This window comes from Microcaecilia unicolor, chromosome 9, assembly GCF_901765095.1.
Source record: "Microcaecilia unicolor chromosome 9, aMicUni1.1, whole genome shotgun sequence".
NCBI classification, from domain to species: domain Eukaryota; kingdom Metazoa; phylum Chordata; class Amphibia; order Gymnophiona; family Siphonopidae; genus Microcaecilia; species Microcaecilia unicolor.
Genome location: NC_044039.1, coordinates 9,461,535 through 9,482,601, shown reverse-complemented (window position 1 = coordinate 9,482,601; position 21,067 = coordinate 9,461,535). Strand labels below are relative to the sequence as shown.

The window sequence follows — 21,067 nt, the reverse complement described above, 5'->3', positions numbered from 1 at the left end:
GTCCTAGGATTTTGAGTTGTTTAGTTGGTGCGAAGTAATGGGTTAAATAACAACCGTCGCCTTGCATGGTACTTCCTATATATCTCTTGTTCTCTACAAATTGTCCAGAGATGAGAGGTCCACACTTGTTTGTTCATCTGGTTAGTGTTAGGTTAGTGAGTTGTTGAAGGTTATATGTACATAAGTACATAAGTACATAAGTAGTGCCATACTGGGAAAGACCAAAGGTCCATCTAGCCCAGCATCCTGTCACCGACAGTGGCCAATCCAGGTCAAGGGCACCTGGCACGCTCCCCAAACGTAAAAACATTCCAGACAAGTTATACCTAAAAATGCGGAATTTTTCCAAGTCCATTTAATAGCGGTCTATGGACTTGTCCTTTAGGAATCTATCTAACCCCTTTTTAAACTCCGTCAAGCTAACCGCCCGTACCACGTTCTCCGGCAACGAATTCCAGAGTCTAATTACACGTTGGGTGAAGAAAAAGTTTCTCCGATTCGTTTTAAATTTACCACACTGTAGCTTCAACTCATGCCCTCTAGTCCTAGTATTTTTGGATAGCGTGAACAGTCGCTTCACATCCACCCGATCCATTCCACTCATTATTTTATACACTTCTATCATATCTCCCCTCAGCCATCTCTTCTCCAAGCTGAAAAGCCCTAGCCTTCTCAGCCTCTCTTCATAGGAAAGTCGTCCCATCCCCACTATCATTTTCGTCGCCCTTCGCTGTACCTTTTCCAATTCTACTATATCTTTTTTGAGATACGGAGACCAGTACTGAACACAATACTCCAGGTGCGGTCGCACCATGGAGCGATACAACGGCATTATAACATCTGCACACCTGGACTCCATACCCTTCTTAATAACACCCAACATTCTATTCGCTTTCCTAGCCGCAGCAGCACACTGAGCAGAAGGTTTCAGCGTATCATCGACGACGACACCCAGATCCCTTTCTTGATCCGTAACTCCTAACGCGGAACCTTGCAAGACGTAGCTATAATTCGGGTTCCTCTTACCCACATGCATCACTTTGCACTTGTCAACATTGAACTTCATCTGCCACTTGCACGCCCATTCTCCCAGTCTCGCAAGGTCCTCCTGTAATCGTTCACATTCCTCCTGCGACTTGACGACCCTGAATAATTTTGTGTCATCGGCGAATTTAATTACCTCACTAGTTATTCCCATCTCTAGGTCATTTATAAATGTATTCTGAGTTTCTCCTTACTGCTTCTCTGTGTAAATACTGAGGAGCTGGACTGGATACCAAGAGAGAGAGAGAGATCTGTTTTTAGTTCTCTATCACCACCTGCTGGTTAATGGACACAACTATCCCACAGGTTCTGGAATAGTGGGAATGACTAATGGAAAGAGATTTCAGGTAAGACCTAATTTCTCCTTTTGAAAGATGGTAACGCTGGAGGCTGGATCAGTTGAGCATCCCTCCTGCATTTAGAGGGGATCTGGGTTGGTATTGGAGGGAGGAAGGGAAGCATGAATGAGAAATGCTGGACCTGGTGGGTGGTGGAGGGGAGGGTGGGAGAAGGAGAGATGAGGATGGATGATGTTGGCACACATTGATCAGTGTTATGGCCAGACATGGAAAGAAGATAGTCTTCGGTTCTTTATACAGTGCTGGACCCAAAAGGCTCCCAGCTTGAAAATTAGTGAAGACCCTTGTTTTAATCAGAAACTCTGGAATGAGTGTTAATATGGCTGTCTCTGAGTGGGTGTAGAAAGCTATGCAGCCACTAATCTGGTCTGATTTTAGTTTTAAAAAAAATTTTTTTTTTTTTTACCTGCCTAATGTTTAAATTTAGCATATTGTATTCCATCTTATTTTCATCATTCAGGAATCTTCTAGTAATAGTTGTCCTCCTTCACCTCTTATTTCAAACAACTCCCAGCCAGTGCCAAGGATCAACCTCTCAGCTGTTAATATCAACACAATATCTGTTCCTCGGGTACAGAACAAGATCAAGAGAGCCCCTCGCCCTGCACGGCAAGTGATAGCGGTAAGGAATGAGGAGCAGACCGCTAGGAATGGAGTCTCTTATGCATACACACTTTGATCAGATTACTTAAAGTGGTCATGTCTAGATCTTTGCAGTGGCGTTCTGTGTGAGGGGCTGTTAAGAGCAAGTGGCTATCTTTGCTGTTCATACAGCTTTCTACACATGCGTTATTGCTACTAATCTTTTTTCCTTATAGCTGGGGCAGTTTTAAATCTTGAACTATTTAACATCCACATCTGTGTAGAAAGGTTGATGGAATTCTAGAACATGACTATGGAAAGAAACCATATGGCCTCGTAATCTGCTCATTCATACCAGCTACTTGGCTCTATTATTGCTATGGTAACAAGCAATAATGTGTTTGGGCAAATTTATCCACAGTAAACCCCCACAGATTTAAGTGCTCAGTCCAACTCAACACAGAGCTCACCCTTTGCAGATCCTCTCCTGCCAAAATTGCTTTGGTGATTTTTTTTTCTCTCCCCCCACTCCCCCAAGTACAGCCTTTGCACCTCTGTGCCTCAGTGCCCAGCTCCCCACGGAACCGTAGATTGCTTCCCCGACTGTGATTCTCCTAATAACACTTTGCACAACTCCTTTTTTTTGGCTTTCCATAGCTTATAGAGCTGGTCGTCAACTCGTGTTCTCCAGCTGGTGGCCTACATCCACCGTGTCCAAGCAGAGATCCTTGATCATTGAAGATCTTGTTTAGAACTGCTTTTTAAATTGTGAAGCAGGTTGTGAAGCTCTCCAGGTAGCATGTGTTCATCAGAATCTGAATCAGCTGTCAGTCTGTGAGCCCTATGCTTCTCCAGTCTGTTAGCTCCTGCTGTCATAGAGTGTCGAGTAAGCAAACTCATTAAGTCCACAGTTTGTTTTGCAGTCACTTCTGACCCTCTGAGGGGAAGCTCTTGCACTTTGGGCTCTCTCTTGAGGGATTGAAACCATTTCTTTGCGGTGGCAAATCTTATTTGGGATATGTGTGTGAAGCTTCCTGGTCCAGGCTTGCATCAAGTCTGATATCCCTTCCTACCTGTTTCTCTCTAATTTTTAATTACCCCATTTCATTCTCATCCTGTGATCCGTTGTTCTGGAGCCTCTTTTCCATTGAGAGACCTGCAACATGTGCATTTATACCTTGGAGGTATTTAAATATATTTGCATAAATTCAGCAGTTGTATTTTTACACAGTTTTATTTATGAAGAGGTTCTCTGAGCTCATCTGTTAGATAGTCTGGGTCCTGAGAAATGTAGTTGAAAAGGCCATACCCTTTCCAGGAAACACAAACCACCTGAACACAGTTCCCTAGGACTCCAGCATATGCTAGAATGTGTCTTTCCTTATCCTGCTAGACCAGTTCAGACCAATGGGGGAAATAGGGAACCCTAATTTCCAGTGACATCACCAATATATGGTGTGGTGGCATCCTTGTACTTGCCAGTACTCTCCAGCAAATGGTTACAGCTTGGATTGATGGAGCAGAAGTCTAATTTAAGCAGCCTAGCTCTTGGGGCACAGACTAAGGTCTGAGCCCTATGGGTTGAATGCCGGTGTCCTGGAGTCCTGGCACTTAGGATTGATCTGAAATCCACAGATTTACCCTAATTGAGCAAGAGGGGAGAAAGATCCTTGCCTAGTACTCATACCTGTGGATCCCATTCCTGGAGAGCTAGGTATTTTGCTTGTATTCATCCTACAGGGCCCCTGCTGGGGATGGGAGGACAGTATTTTTCAAGGGATTTGGGATGGCCCTCCTTCCTCCTTTGCTGTAATCTTCCTCTCCTGAGTGCCCTTGTTCACCTAGGTAAAGTTTTAAACAAGCAGCAAGTATCTAGTGCAGTGCTTCTCAACTCAGTCCTTGGGGCGCGCACACCCAGCCAGTTGGGTTTTATGGGCTCTTGTTGAATGAATGCATGCATTGTAGCATTTTAAAGAGCACTTTCCACCAATTTGTTCCCTCTTTGGACCTCCCTCCTCAAGATATTTTCTTTCAAATAACCTTCCTAAAATCCCTCTCTCCGACTTGTCCACTGTCCTCCTGAAAAGGTGAATGCCTGAAACCTACATTTAATGCATTATAGTATCTGCCTAGTAACCCCTTTCCCCACTTCCTCCAGTGGCCACTTTTCTTGAAACTGGCTGCTATCCGTACTTCCTTGGTGGATGCATGCTAATTCAGTCATGTAGTGCTGAATTTGTAGAACCTGAGTTTTTTTTTTTAAATTTTGTAAATCAGTGTGTGTATGTGTAGTGAAAATGAGCTTTTTAACTTCAGAAATACAGAAGATACCTGTCCTGCATATATTAAATCATACCATCTTTTAATGAAAAATCATTCCTTTCCAATTCATGTATATAGGTAGGAGCAGCTGTCAGCGATTTCACTAATTACAAGGCACTCCCTTGGATCTCATTAGTCCATTAGCTTTGTCACAAAAAAAAATCAGTTTGATTCAATAGGTGGGAAATGATGCTGAGCTGTTGGGCCCGTCCCCTTCATTGTAAAAGAGTAACGCATGACAACCTGTTTCCGGTGTGGGGGTCAGGCTTAATATTTGCAGTTCGTACTTCTGAAAAGACTGTACAGTACTCCGAAATTAACAGGATTATCTCTATATATAAAAGGCACCTCCAACGTTCTAATTGAAGCCTCCAGCTGGAAACTTGAGGTGGCAGAGATATCCGGTTTGGCACCAGGAGTGGTTGCCCTAGGTGATTAACAAGGTCAGCTGGGGTGCAGAGCTCCTTGCAAGTCACACACACACACACAGACTCTCGCACATTCCCTCTCTCTCACACACTCAATTTCACACACGCTCCGAGGAAAACCTTGCTAGCGCCCGTTTCATTTGTCTGAAATGGGCCTTTTTTTTCTAGTTTTATTAATAAAAACCCAGCAGAGGACAGCAGAACAACTTCAGCCACTAGTAAAGATAGCCTTGTACAAAAGTTAGCAAAATTCTTGGTTTGTACAGAGGCTTCCAAGAATCAAAATATTTAAACCATAAATCAGCGTGTCATGGAATGTCTGCATATATGCCACTGTTTTCCTCAGACATGAGGTCAGTTAACACAAAATGCTTGAACACGGACATGATTCAGGTTCAGCATTTGTTGCGACTTGGCACCCAGGTACAATCTTATTCTTTAGTTTTCCTCTGAAGTGGTCATGCTTCTAAGTTGAGTGTCGATGTCTGACTTGTTGGACGTCATTCATTGCTTGTAAGTTTCTCTTGCGTAGCATTTTGAAAGGGTTCCATTGTTTTCGTTTTCTCATGGTTGGATGCAGAACTCATGTTTCAGAAGTACCAGAAGATCGCTTCACCGACTCAATTACTGTGACTATATCCACTTGGTGCAAAAAAAAAAAATGTTGGGTGTGCTGTTAAATCTCTTTTTTACTTCAGTTTTTAGGTTCATATGTGTGCATGTAATAGCAATTTGCTCACTATGCACTTCTGCAGTTGATGCTTAATTTTATTTATTAAATTCATTGATAACACAACTCGAGAATCTCTCTATATAAAAAGCAACACCAACGTTCTATGAAGCCTCCAGCCGGAAGTGTGAAGGGGGCGAGATATCCAGTTTCCCTATGAGTGTCTGCCCCGCCCTCTCTGTAACACAGTCAGTGAAGGAAAACAGCAGAGCACGAAATCAAATCGCTGGCTCTGTAACAGTGAAGGACTCAGAGGGGGGGGAGAGAGGCCAGAGGGCAGGGACACACACACACTCCCACATGCACACAGAAGAAAACATTGCTAGCCCCCGTTTCATTTGCATCAGAAACGGGGCTTTTTTACTAGTTACTATATAAAGTGTAGAGCATTCATTATATAACAAATGCCACTGTCAAAGATTCTGATAATTTGTTGAAGAAAATAACCTTTGCAGGTGGTGTTTTTGATGTGCATGTGTATCTGTAAGGGTTTTTTTTTTTTTTTTTTTCATTTTGGAGGATGTGTTTCCCCTCTCAGCCCATCCTTTTCAGAATTAAGTGAAGTATTTAAATAGTTTAGGTAATGAACAAAACTGGCTTTTGTGGAGATGCCCACTGCTGGAAGCAGGATACTGGGCTAGATGTACCATTGGTCTGTCCCAGTATGGCTGCTATTAGGTTCTTTTGTGTGTGTTTTGGAGATGTCTCCTAAATGGTCACATTGACCAGTCTGAATCTCATAAGTTCAGGTGTGGTTTCTCAAAACCTCAGGCAGTCCCCACTGCTGCATTTCAAGCCTAAACTATGTAGAACATGAAGAATAGCCATACTGGGTCAGACCAATGGTCCATTTAGCCCAGTATCCTGTTTTCCAAACAAATGCCTGGCAGAAACCCAATTAACAGCAATATTCCATGCTACCGATCCTGGGGCACGCAGTTGCCTCCCCATGTCTGTCTCAATAGCAGTGTAAAAAGTATTTTGAATTAAAATAGAAATTGTGTGAATTTTCAAAATGTTCATTCTGTTACTACTCATCTTGACAAGACTCGGTGGTGGTGGTCAGAAAGCGAAGAAAATGGGACACACATGTTGAATCTAAGTGGCACTGTTGCTTCAAGTACCTTGATGTCCTGTGTGAGCAGAGCAGGTTGTGTCTTAAAAGCTCCTTCAGCTGTTGCTTTAGTCAGACCCATGCAAACTTTAAGCTGTTTTATTCCTTAAACCTTCTTGAACGTATGGTTCACAAGTGATAAAACTGTTCATCCGATTGACTTAGATTTTTTTTTTTTTGTAAATTCCACAGCAGGTTAAATGATTATTTAAATATTTTGTCTGCAGCTTCCAAAACACAAATCTGTTGTTGTAACGCTTAATGCTTCGGATGATAGTGAATCGGATGGGGAGCCATCCAGCTCAAACCTGAGTGTATTTGGGCTAGAGTCTATGATCAAAGAAGCGAGGAGGACTGCAGAGGTAAGAAGGAAATGTAAATTGTTGCAGGTTGTGTTGCATTATTTAATATGGATGTACCATATCCATTTGAGCTGTCAGTGGCTGGAGTATTTCACACATTGCATGGAAATGTCTCATCGTGCCTTGTAAATGGAGGAAGCACTCTCTTCCCTTTTTTGTCTCTTGGATTTTTCTATATACACTTTTGTAGCTATTGCAGGCTTGACTGTCGTTAACGTGCATTTATTATTAACTAGTAAAAAAGGCCCGTTTCTGACACAAATGAAACGGGCGCTAGCAAGGTTTTCCTCGGACTGTGTGTGTTTGGGAGAGTGTATGTGAGAGTGAGTGTTTGAGAGTCAGAGTGAAAGTGTGAGTCCAATCCATGCTCCTCTGTCACCTGGCCCCTCCATTCATCCCTATCCAGCAATTCCGCTGTCTCCCTGAGGCCTGCCCTGCAATCCATATGCATCCATGGCCATCTGTCCCCTCCATTCATCCCTATCCAGCAATTCCCCTCTCCATGAGTCCTGCCCTTCCAATCCATGCCCATCCATGCTCCTTTGTCACCTGGCCCCTGCATTTTTCCCTATCCAGCATTTCCCCTCTCTGCCTGAGGCCTGCCCTGCAATCCATATCCATCCATGGCCATCTGTCCCCTCCATTCATCCCTATGCAGCAATTCCCCTCTCCCTGAGTCCTGCCCTTCCAATCCATGCTCCTCTTTCACCTGGCCCCTCCATTCATCCCTATCCAGCAATTCCCCTCTCTGCCTGAGGCCTGCCCTGCAATCCATATGCATCCATGCCCATCTGTGCCCTCCATTCATCCCTATGCAGCAATTCCCCTCTCCCCGAGTCCTGCCCTTCCAATCCATGCCCATCCATGCTCATCTGTCACCTGGCCCCTCCATTTTCCCTATCCAGCAATTGCCCTGTCTCCCTGAGGCCTGCCCTGCAATCCATATCCATCCATGCCCATCTGTCCCCTCTATTCATCCCTATCCAGCAATTTCCCTCTCTCCCTGAGTCCTGCCCTCCCAATCCATGGCCATCCATGCTCCTCTGTCCCCTGCCCCCTCCATTCATCCATTTCCAGCAATTGCCCTCTCTCCCTGAGCCCTGCCCTCCCAATCCATGGCCATCCATGCTCCTCTGTCCCCTGCCGCCTCCATTCATCCTTTTCCAGCAAGTCCCCTCTCTCCCTTCCATGACCCCCCCTCGCATCCATGCTCCTCTCTCTCCCATGTGCCAGCCTGGGCCGGCCTCTTCCCCCCCCCACCCCTCGCATCCATGCTGTGGTTGGCCACCCTCTTCTCTCCCCCCAACATGCGTTTTTTTTTTCTTCCACCCCCTCCCGCGAACCTGTCGATCCCCCCCCCCCCCCGCCGGAACGCCGAAAACTGCCGCCGCCGTTGTTGTACTACCTTCCCTTCCCGTAGGTTGTTGAATCATCTTAGAAAGTTTAACTCCGTGCGTCGACGCACGGAGTTAAACTTTCTAAGATGATTCAACAACCTACGGGAAGGGAAGGTAGTACAACAACGGCGGCGGCAGTTTTCGGCGTTCCGGCGGGGGGGGGGATCGACAGGTTCGCGGGAGGGGGTGGGTTTCGAGGGGGCCATAGCGCGGGGGGGGGGGGGGGTGACAGCTGATTCCGAGGCAGTAGGAGGAGTAGGGAAACACGCTGCGCGTGTTTCCCTACTCCTCCCCTTGCCTTGCAATCAGCTGTGTTGACGTCAGTGACGTCCTGCGTGTCTGCCTCGCAGACCACTTGCAGCCAGGGACCCACGGTCCCAAGCATGGAACGTTGGAGGTGAGAATTATTATATAGGATAATTTTTATTGATGATAAAAAGTAACAAACAATTTCAACGCCTATTGTACAAAAGGCATATACCAACTAGTCCGGTAAACATTCTTGGAAGTGCAGTAACTGTATCATCAACTTCATTTTATCTTTTTTTCTCCCCCCCCCCCTTTTGTTTTGAGTAGCTATGTCAGTAATTCCCCTTCAGGGGGCTGTGATTAGAAGAACATCATTCCCCATCTTCTAACTGCGTTGCATAGTACAGTAGAGAGGTGTTAAAGTGCACATTAATCCCCTCCAGTCTCTACATTCGTGATGCCTTCCTAATCTATATGTTTCCCCCCTCTCCCTCTACCCCGTCCCCTCGACCCTGCGTGTTGTAAGACCTTTACCAACCCGTTCAGGGTTCGCGGACGTTAACGTGCATTTAAAAAAAGAGGATTTTATGGAAAAAGTCCAATCCTTTTGATAACACTTGTAGCAATTGTAAATGTATACGCCATCCCTTTTTACAGATGTAAAAATAAGTTAAGGAGGAACTGGATGGGGGCATTAAGTTTGTGCTCTATTTTCTTAACATGGATGGTTTGCAGCAGATATGAAAGCCAAACCTCCAAGTAGTTCTGCTTTCATTTTTGCGTAATGGAAAATTATCTGCAAAAATTTGCACCTGTTTTCTATGGGTAAATTATTTTGAGCAACACATTAGTTTTGAAATATTTGAACGTGTGTCTCTGGGGAACATCTCTTAATTCCGTTTACAGGATGGGCAGTAATCTAAACCCTGGTTTCTATGGGCAAAGTGCTGTTTTACCCACAAAAAGGGTTTTCATTGTTACCTGCACTTTTTCATTTTTGTCTGGCAGCAAATATTAGAAAGAATTGGTTTCATCTGTTTTTTGTTTTTTCTTCCTTGAAACAGGCTTCCAAACCAAAACCACCTCCAAAATCAGAAAAAGAAAATGATCCCATGAGAACTCCTGAAGCGTTACCTGAAGATAAGAAGGTAGAATATCGGCTCTTAAGAGAAGAGATTGCCAGGTATTAAATACTTCAGTCATCCCCTCTCTCTGCTATACGTATGTACTTAACCTTAAAGTTGCATTTTTTTCTTCTAGTTAGTTGAATGCTCTTGTCACTTTCCTGTATCTTAGAAAATCTGTGGATTTTGAAAGGAATTTAGAAGATTGACTATTCATATACAAATTGTATCTGAACAAGGCTAATTTTTCATACCTTGGCTGCCCTGAAAATCAAGTATTTCTGTCACTCAAGCAGTCCCTGTTTGTGCTAATTTGTGCAGTCACTGACATCACACGGAGTAAGTGCTTCATAGTTTTTGTAAAGCATTCTTCCATTACATAGCTTCCTGCTATTCCAGAACCTATAGGGTAGTTGCCGTCCAACCAGCAGGTGGAAGTAGAGAACTAAAAAGTGAGCTGAGACTCATCTCTCTTGGCATCAAGCCCAGCTCCTCAGTATTTTCTATCTCCAGCAGATGGATAGACACATTTTTCAGCCTCTGGTTCTGAGTAATTTGTTCCTGGTCCAATTGATCAACTGCTCCACAATTGACCTTTGTTGGTGGCTTGAGTCTGCAGAGTCTTATCTGGAGCAAATTTACTTCTCCCTTTTCCTCTCCTCTGTTTCCTGCGGAGCTCTCCTTTTCTAGCACAACAGCCTAAGAAAGAAAGGAGAAGGAAAGAGGTTTACTGGAGAGCATAGGACAGAGTATCAGTCCTGAAGTTTTTCTCATCTGTGGTAAAACTTGTAGAGACAGTTAGCTTTGGGGGTGGGGGGGGGGGGGGGGGTGCTGCCTGCAGTGGTAAGTTCGATTGACAACCTCTTGGGGGGGCTTCAAGTTCTACTTGGTGCAGGGGAGGGATCTTGACTCACCGCTTGGGACCATGTTGTGCTGCGCTTGTGACAGTCGGAGTGAATTGCGGCTCCCATGGAGGCAGTTCCCACTGTGGGACCCATCGGTATTGGGGTGTTGCAGAGCATGCAACAAGGAATCCTGTGGAGGAAATGGTTGGCAGCAGCATGGCTTCGGATTTGGCGCAGCATCCAAATATGCCGTGGACTTTGGGCTCTCCAGTAGGACCAGTGCGCAGTTTGATACAGGAGAGCGCGGGAACGGGCACCATTTTGTTAGGGCCAGCTGGCAGTGAGGAACACGCAAGGAGCACAACCACCATTTTACATCAGGCTATTGCTCCTATACATAAGAATAGCTAGAAGATTGATGGTCTCAGGCCACTGTACTAACTCATCCCCTGAGTTTCCATTATATATAACTTCCTTTCTGTGATTGGCATGGTGGTGAATTGCCGACTACCCTGTTTATGATGCCGGTGTTTAATTATGAAGGAGTGGCGAGTGTGGCTCTGGCTGCCGTGTTGGGTAGACTTGGATGGATCATACAGATCGTTACCGGCCATCATTTGCTATGTTAGTATAAGTCCCATCCTCCCTTGGCTCGGGGAATGTGCAATCCTGACATACACTGATTTTCTTACAAACGACCTCATAGACATAGAAGAGTCGTCTTGTTTGTATATCTAGTTTTTCAAGATCTTTAAGGCCAGACTGCAATTTCAAAGCTGTGTGAGTGCAGGAATTGCCAACTGTTTGGCTTTTTCTGTGATGTTAATGTACTGTTCAGTATCAATTTTAGTCTCCTGTAAAATTGTATACTGATTGCATCTCTGTGGTTTATGCTTGATGGTGGTTTCTTTTGTCCTGTATGTTTGCTGTGGCGAAAACAGGGAATTTTCATGCATGTAAATTGTATAGCTATTTTTTATGATGTGCATTTCCCTTGTTTGGCCAGCAGATGGTTTCTATCCTTTGTTTATAAGTTGTTACAGAAGTGACAGTTTTTTCCTTCCTGCCTAAGCTGAGAAGTAATCTGCACTGCTTTTGGTCAGAAGCCCCTCAGTGTTTATGCTCTGGGCTCTGAATCTGCTGGAAAGCTTTATTCTGAGTGAGAGTGTGGAAGGTACAGACCTCTATACTGAGACCCTGTTCAAAGTAATTTTCCTGAACTCCCCAGGTAGTGAATAAGTGTTTGTTTAGTTTAATATTGATTCCTGTTTAATTTACCTGCTTTGTCTGCTAATTATACCCTATTCATCTGTTCACTGTGCTAACTTGTTATGATAATAAATAAATTCATTTATTAGCTCTGTTTGTCCTGAACTGACTAAGAATCCTGATGGTTTGTGCTTTAGGTCTGTGGGTGCTTTCTAGGAAATGTGGGACCCCTGGAAGTGTGGCCTCAGTGTCCTTAGAAATCATGGCTAATTAAGTTGCAGGTGGGAGACATGCCCAGAGGCAAGCGTAACCCAGCAGGTGGGAGGAAGGGTATGCCAGAGTAGAGTACATGTTTCATAAAGGCAACATAGGTGCTTGTATACCTTTAGTGAAATAGGCCCCCAGATTCACCCCCAATATTGCACAAATGCCAGTGCACCAATTTGGTTATGTGATCTAAAAAGGTAATGTTCTCTGTAACATAGTAACATAGTAGATGACGGCAGAAAAAGACCTGCACGGTCCATCCAGTCTGCCCAACAAGATAAACTCATATGTGCTACTTTTTGTGTATACCTTACCTTATTTTCAGGGCACAGACCTTATAAGTCTGCCCAGCAATATCCTCGCCTCCCTACCACCAGCCCCGACTCCCACCACCGGCTCTGCCACCTAATCTCAGCTAAGCTTCTGAGGATCCATTCTCTTGGAACAGGATTCCTTAATGTTTATCCCACGCATGTTTGAATTCCGTTACCGTTTTCCTCTCCACCACCTCCCGCGGGAGAGCATTCCAAGCATCCATCCACCACTCTCTCCGTGAAAAAAACTGACATTTTTCTTGTTTGCCCCCCCTTCAGTCTCGTATCGTGCCCTCTAGTTCTGCCGCCTTTCCATCTCCGGAAAAGGTTCGTTTGCGGATTAATACTTTTCAGATATTTGAACGTCTGTATCATATCACCCCTGTTTCTCCTTTCCTCCAGGGTATACATGTTCAGGTCAGCAAGTCTGTCCTCATACGTCTTGTAACGCAAATCCCGTACCATTCTCGTAGCTTTTCTTTGCACCGCTTCAATTCTTTTTACATCCTTAGCAAGATACGGCCTCCAGCACTGAACACAATACTCCAGGTGGGGTGTCACCAACGACTTATACAGGGGCATCAACACTTCCTTTCTTCTGCTGGTCACTCCCCTCTCTATACAGCCTAGCAACCTTCTACTTACGGCCACCGCCTTGTCACACTGTTTCGTCGCCTTCAAATCCTCAGATACTATCACCCCACGATCCCTCTCTGTATATGTATGCATTTTCTAAAATACATGTGTACATCCGGATGCAGCACAAATGTCTAGTAGAGCTATAAGAACTGATTGGTAGTAGTAGTAAACTACACTCTGGGAATGTATATATGCAGGTTGATAAAAGTAAGTGTACACTGTGTACGTTAATATATTTGTGTGTGTGTGGGGGGGGGGGGGGGCACACGCTTGTCTTTCTGCATAAAAAAAAACAGGCTTTGCTTGCCTCACATATTGATAAAGCTAAATCTTTTAGAAATGTACCTGAATGAAAAAGCTGTTTTAGAGGAAGTAGCAGTGTTTTGGTTAAAGCTGTTGTAGCCAGTGTTGGATGAGAAGGGTTTTGGATTTTTTAATTCTATTTTTTTTTTTTGTTTAAGTCGCGAAAAAGAACGCACAGTGAAAACCGACCAAACAAAAGCCAAACCCTCCCCAGCAAACTCGGATGTTGAAAATGAAGGTGCCTTTAGAATAACAATAGCCACAACCCATGTTGCGGAAGCAGAAGCAAAGCATCGGAAACACAAGTGAGTTGAAGGAAAATAATGTTGACACTGTATGTTCTTTGCATGCAGTTAGTGGAGGCTGATGTGGAGAAAACATGGGGTATGCTGTTGATTTTTATTTCAGTTTGTATTTTTTAAAAAAATCTTTTTATTGTTATTGACAACACGATTAATACAACAGTTGTAAAATTTCCAAATGAGCACAATTTAGATTACATGGAATGATAAATTCTGTGGGTTTTTTTTTTTCATTTTTCATTGTCAGTAGTGTCTGAAACAACTTTTTTAGAACAAAAAAAATAAATAAATGTATGCAACATGGAAAATAAGGAAATATTTTCCAATAAACGTCCCTGCTGTTTGACCACTGCTATGTAGTATGACACATTAAACTGTAGATACCACACGTGTAAAGTAACAAATGTTACCAAGATTTTCTGTTTGTATTGTACATTATACATCCTGTGCATTTTCCTTGTAGATATAAAATGAGGGAACAGCCTTACTCCATATGCCCTATCAAATGACTTTAGTTGAGAGGTTATGCACAGCCGTGGTTTATGGTTTAATTTGCTTAAGCAGTATAGTAAATTTTCAATAAAGTGGTTTAAAATAACACAAAAAAAGGCAAAGAAAGGAACTCCATTAATATACAGGGAAGATGATAAACATTCAGGACCCCAAAGAGGTCACAGAAATGGAGTCTCTTTGTTTCATCATCAGCTGGCATCATGTGAATTTGCAAATAATAACATGGGGTACCCTTTTGCCCAAACAGGAACAGCAGTTACTTGTATCAGCTTGCTTGGCCCATAACATACTGACCTTGCTTTATAAAATTCCTAATTTGGATCTTCCCTTATTTTTATCCCAAGTGCTGATATCCTTTACACCAACATGTTTTTTATGCTTCTCTCGGCAACTACTGCTAGTGGTTCTTTCTTTTTGTCCATTCTTTTATGATTTTATATGCTCATCCTTTTTTGGATCAATCTGCCTTGTTGCATATGGAACGATCTTATGAGACTTTAGGGCACAACTAAAATCATATTTTTCAAAAGAACTTTTGAGCCCGATTAGGTTTCTATTTTTTTGTTGCTTGGCAGTGGTGTGCAGATGAGATCTGTGGGCAAGCTGTGCTTGCTTTTGAATTGGTGTAAAATCTTTTTCTTTCTCTGTTTTGTTGTGCATCGTGATACACCATCATGCGTAGTGTATCAAATATGTGATAAACTTGGAATAAACTACCGTTCTGGAAGATTGAATTGTTTTCAGCATTCTTGGGATCGGTCTTGTAATACTTCCTTTTGGGTTCACAAGAAGACTCGAGGACAGGGGTCTAGAAACCCCTGTTACTTCAAAATCCTCTCACTGATATCTTGGGGTCCATTGCTTGAACAAATTGTGGGGGACTCTTCAAAGATTTGTTGAGGAGAGGGCTCAATAGCTCTGAGTCAGTGCTGGATATAGTTGGATAGTTATAAACTGAGCTAGAAGAAATGTGGATAAAAATGTATAAACTCTAGAAACTGCTGGAGCCAATGCAACATTGCACGGGCCACATAGCCACCACAAATTCACAAACTGCCACCTGCACACTCATGGCATTTGAAGCTACTCCACCTTTTGCCATAGGCTTTCTTGAGGGCAGAGCCTCCCTCTACTGGGAGTCTGTCTACCTGCCTACTCACAGATTGCTTTATTACTTCTCCGTGTTGCGTGCTGGCCAAGAGGGAGGTTGTTCCAGTTACTCTTCTAAAAAAAAGTTTGTGTTTGGGGGGCAGTACGTCCTGTTCCAGGACAGTATGGCACTGGAAGATATTCCATCTATTTCATGTTGCCAGAGAAAGATGTGCCATATATTCTCAAATATAAATCGACGTAACGTTCCCCCACCCTCTTTTCGAAGGGAAAAATGTCAACTTGAATATAAACCAAGGGTTGGCTTGTCTTGGAGTTGCAGACTTTGTCCTGCCGGGATCTATATCTCTCCTTGGAGGAGGTGGTTTGTATTCACGCAGTTCCCTCCGTTCTGCCAAAGGTAGTGTCTCTGCTTCATGTGAATCAGGTGGTAAACTTGCTCCCCTCCTTGGCACGTGGTCATTCAGAGCATGCTAAGAAGCTGCACAGATTGAATGTCAGAAGTGTGTTGCTTTATTATCTACTAGTAAAAAAGGCCTGTTTCTGACACAAATGAAACTGGCGCTAGCAAGGGTTTCCTCGGAGTGTGTATGTTTGAGAGTTCCTGGGTCGTCTCCCCTCCCTCCCAGTTTCAGGGTCCGTCCCCCTGCCTCCGAGTTTCAGGGTCCGTTCCCCCCCTTCCCAGTTTCAGGGTCCAGGCGCCCCCCTTCTGTCCGACGTACACAGAGAGAGAGTGTATGTGAGAGACAGAGTGTGGACCCCCTTCCCACCCCCACCTCTCTGGTCTGAGGACCCCCTCCACCCCCACCTCTCTGGTCTCAGTACCCCCTCCACCCCCAGTTCTCTGATACAGCCCTGTCACTCTGTAAGCTTCTGCTCCTTCCAACCCTTGTATTGCACTCAATATCAGTTATTTTTTGGTTGCTTTTTTTTTTTCATCCTACACATTCTCTCACGTTGTGTAGCATCACTCCCCTTTTGTTAACCGGCTCTTGCCTTGCTTTCAGTTTTCAACTGTCATTTCTATGCTGCGCCTGCACTTCTGAGCCAGCTAGGCCTCAATAACCCAACTTCTTTTTAATTGAGCACCAGTCGCGCTCCTCACCTGCTGCGCGTCTTGCCCGCTCCTCGACCCCGCCTCCGTGAAGGGGAGCATCGGCCATGCTGGCTGGGCCGACGCTCCAACACCACACTCCTCACCCCGATTGTTACGTCGGCCATCATGGCGGCGCCACTGCTGCAGTTTGGAGCACCACCCATTTTGGAAGCGCTGGCGCTCCAAGGATAGCACTTGTCTTCCGGGCGCGGGGCCCAGGAACTCTTGCCACGCCTCCGATGCCCCGGATTGGCCACTTGCGTCCTGGCTCCACCTCCTCCGGCTGGCTGGCCAGTCTGTATCTCCCTTGCCTGCTGATTCCAGCCTGCCTTGGATTGTGTACTTTTGAGAGACTGTGCATCCATTGCTTGCGTGTCATAATGGGTCCAGTGACGTCAGCGATCTACGGAGCCTAGCAGACCAACTCCAAAGAAGCCACAGTCTGAGGCAGCAAGATTAGAACGTTGTAGGTGAGAATTATTATATAGGATAGGAAACCAATTATTTCTGTCTTTTGAATGGGTTGCTTGTTTTCTTTCAGAGATCACATGAGGGCCCGGTGGCTTTTAAGTTGTTGATAGCACTCAGGCACAGGCAACATCCTGTGTGGAGGCCTGGGCAGTGTCACCAGAGGACCATTGCTAGGTAGCGATGTGGTCTTCGCTGCATCCATTCGTGAAGCATTACAGACTTGATGTGCTAGCCAGTGGTGATTCAGGGAGACCTTGTCTTCTCCTTCCCAGTAAGGGAACCATTGATGCCACTCTGTCAGGTTGGGGAGCACATTGCCTGCCTCAGGTTACATGCTCCCATGGACAGTGGCCAGCTGTAGAAGCATCTTAGCTGATAAACTGCTTGGAAATGAGCTGTTTGGAAAGCCTTGGAAGCTTTCACTACTTCAATTACAGGCAGAGCGGTGAGAATTTTCAGACAGTGGGACAGCGGTAGCATGTGTCAGCAGGCAAGGTGGACCAGAAAGTGCTCAGTAGTTCAGTGAGTGGTGGCTTTATTTTGCTGAGCCGAATCGAATCCCATCTAACTGCTCTCAGTAGCTCATATTGCCAGAATTCAAAATCTTTAAGCAGATTTTCTCAGCAGACATCCTCTTGACCCAGGGTGGGGTGGGAGTTCAATCAAGTCTATCTTCTCCATGTTATAGGAGGGAAAAGTCAATTACTGTTGACTATGCTTGTGTATGATGAGTTTTTGAAGCTTGGTATGTAGGCAGAGCACTCTTCTCCTGTTTAAGGCTTCAGTTTCACAGATTCTTGCCTTTTCATGTCAGTGAAGTGACTTCTCTTCCCTCATTGAGGGAAATCCTATTCCAAATCCTCTTTAGAGTTTTTTTTTTTTTTACATTTGTACCCCGCGCTTTCCCACTCATGGCAGGCTCGATGCGGCTTACATATACAGGTACTTATTTGTACCTGGGGCAATGGAGAGTTAGGTGACTTGCCCAGAGTCACAAGGAGCTGCCTGTGCCTGAAGTGGGAATCGAACTCGGTTCCCCAGGACCAGAGTCCACCACCCTAACCACTAGGCCACTCCTCCTTCAGTTGCTAGATACCTATTGGGCTCTCTTGATACTTAGAAGTTATTAACAAGTTTAGGAATTTAGGTTAATTGTTATCTTTGGTGGTTAAGATTGCATGTTGGCTTTAAGGAGCCAATTTCTGCTTACATTCTTAAGGGCAAAATGCCTCCCAAGGAGCTTAGAGCTCACTCCACGAGAGCAGTTGTGACTTCTAGGGTGGAGCTTCATGCTGTCTCACTGGAAGTTATTTCTAGGACTGTAAGTTGTTCCTCTCTACCTTTTGTCAGATTATTACCTGGATGTAACTGCCAGGGAAGTGGTAGTCTTTGGAGCTCAGTTTCTTAGAACAGCAAGAGTTTGCTGTTTCCTGCCCCCGATAAAGGGGTGCTATCTTACATCTTATTGGTTCTGGACTGGTCTAGTGTGGACAGATAAGGGAAAATTTTGTTCTTACCTGCTATTTTTTCCCCCCCTTGAGTCCCACCTTTTTATTCTGTTTCTGATGAGATGTTTGAGCATTTTGCTGAAGTTTTATAGTTTTTTGTTTAATTTATATCCCTAGATTCCTTCTTTCTATGGGGAGGATAGAGATGATTTTGTTTTAAGAAAAATCTGGAGCACTTTGCTCTTCTGGGGTCCTTTTATAGGGCAGAATTTGCAAGCAGTTGATCTCTGTCTCCGTATGCTAGTAGATGGGCTCAACCTATTGGTTATGGACTGGTGGGGCTCAAAGAAAATTAGCTGGCAAGACCACATTTTCCCATCTGACATAACTGGAAGGGATTATTATTATTGCATTTGTATCCCACATTATCCCACCTTTTTGCAGGCTCAATGTGGCTTAAAATTCATCGTGGATTCTGGAAATAGAAAAGAATGTACATTTGGTTTAACAGCGAGTTTTGAGTACATGATGGTGAAATATGTAATACTAGTAAAAAAGCCCCGTTTCTGATGCAAATGAAACAGGGGCTAGCAATGTTTTCTTCTGTGTGCATGTGGGAGTGTGTGTCCCTGCTCTCTGGCCTCTCTCCCCTCCCCCCTCTGAGTCCTTCACTGTTACAGAGCCAGCGATTTGATTTCGTGCTCTGCTGTTTTCCTTCACTGACTGTGTTACAGAGAGGGCGGGGCAGACACTCATAGGGAAACCGGATATCTCTCCCCCTTCACACTTCCGGCTGGAGGCTTCATAGAACGTTGGTGTTGCCTTTTATATAGAGAGATTAGAAGTAGAAAAGAGTGTACATTTGTTTTAGCAGAAGTTTTGGTTACATGATGATAGAATACATGATAGTGTTGAAGCCATAGGCAGGTGCATGATAGTGTGAAAGCAGAAGACATTAAAGAACCTTCCTGGGTAACTTAAAGAAAGTAGAGTTACGCGTGTTCTTTATGATATATTTTGTCGAAGAGATAAGTTTTCAGGAGTTTGCGGAAATTGGTCATTTCGTAGATCGATTTCAGGTTACGTGGCAGTGAATTCCAGAACTGTGTGCTTGTATAGGAAAAGGTTGATGAATGCACTGATTTGTATTTCAAGCCTTTACATTTGGGAGGATGGAGATTGAGGAATGTGCGGGAGGATTTTTTTGCATTTCTGGGTGGTAGTTCTATTAGGTCCGACCTGTAGGCTGGGGCGTCGCCATGGATGATTTTATGGACCAAGGTACAGAGTTTGAACGTGATGCGTTCTTTGAGTGGGAGCCAGTGTAGTTTTTCACGAAGGGGTGTTGCCTTTCATCTAAGTCCTCTGCCATTGATTTTGAAACTGTCTTGTGAAAGCTTTAGTGAGGGGGGGGTGGAGATTTAGAATAGAGAACTAGCTTACTAATGGTCCTGAGAATGTGAACCCATTCCAAGATAATGTTGCTCTTTTCCAGTGTCCTCTTAATGAAGGATGAGTCTTTGCTGAAACATCTCTTGCAGCAAGAGGCAAAGAAAAAGGAAACCGTTCGAATAGCTGAGACAAAGATTGCAAAGCTGAGTGAACAGATACAAGCAACAGAAAAGATCCTGAACGCTAATAAGGTGCTTTTGAAAAAACTTCAAGAACAAGTAAGCTACTTCACACCTTTTTGAGAGATTACCTTATCTATATATCAGCGTTCTCTTTCTGTAAGAGGAAGGATGAATATTGTATATGCCGTCAACAGATTTAATTTATGCTTGTACTTAAACATTTAGGGTCTCTCACTAGAGGAGGGAAAACGTGTTGTAGTAGAAAAAAACATACAGTTCTCACCTTTTTTGGAGCATCCTAACTCTACTTGTTAGAACCCCTGGTCCGATTACCTACTATTTTTTTTTTTTTTTTTTGTTACATTTGTACCCCGCGCTTTCCCACTCATGGCAGGCTCAATGCGGCTTACATGTGGCAATGGAGGGTTAAGTGACTTGCCCAGAGTCACAAGGAGCTGCCTGTGCCTGAAGTGGGAATCGAACTCAGTTCCTCAGGACCAAAGTCCACCACCCTAACCACCAGGCCACTCTTCCACTGTTGCTACTATTTGAGATTCTACATGGAATGTTGCTATTCCACTAGCAACATTCTATGTAGAAGTCGGCCCTTGCAGATCACCAATGTGGCCGCGCAGGCTTCTGCTTCTGTGAGTCTGACGTCCTGCACGTATGTGCAGGACGTCAGACTCATAGAAACAGAAGCCTGCGCAGCCTTCTACATGGAATGTTGCTAGTGGAATAGCAACATTCCATGTAGAATCTCCAATAGTAGCAACATTCCATGTAGAATCTCCAATAGTATCTATTTTTTTTTTGTTACATTTGTACCCTGCACTTTCCCACTCATGGCAGGGGCAATGGAAGGTTAAGTGACTTGCCCAGTCACAAGGAGCTGCCTGTGCCTGAAGTGGGAATCGAACTCAGTTCCTCAGTTCCCCAGGACCAAAGTCCACCACCCTAACCACTAGGCCACTCCACTCCAGGTACTAAGTTAAGGTATTAAGTTAAGTACTCCAAGTTAAAATAATAAAGAAGATAAAAACTGGCAAAAATTGATTTTAAATATTATGATATTCAAACGCCTATGAAGAATTTGGTGCAGGCGTTTCCAACATTAAGTGAAGGTTGGTTATGTGCACTGCTGAGACAAATAAGTGATATATCATAATGAAGGAGTAAACTGTCTATTGAAAACTAGATGGAATACACTTGTATGTAGGAACCCTTGAAGACTTTACTAATGAAAAAAAAGTTCAACAGTAAAT

The 21,067-nt window shown here is 44.2% G+C and overlaps 1 protein-coding gene across 1 annotated transcript in view; it reads left to right on the top strand.

The window, feature by feature from the left end:
• The window catches only part of ZFC3H1 (zinc finger C3H1-type containing), a 134,700-nt gene that overhangs the window by 38,073 nt on the left and 75,560 nt on the right, over nt 1-21,067 (top strand). The window contains 5 exon segments of the mRNA XM_030214825.1: nt 1,864-2,025; nt 6,807-6,941; nt 9,652-9,770; nt 13,447-13,593; nt 19,724-19,898. Coding sequence (XP_030070685.1) covers nt 1,864-2,025; nt 6,807-6,941; nt 9,652-9,770; nt 13,447-13,593; nt 19,724-19,898 — 738 coding nt within the window.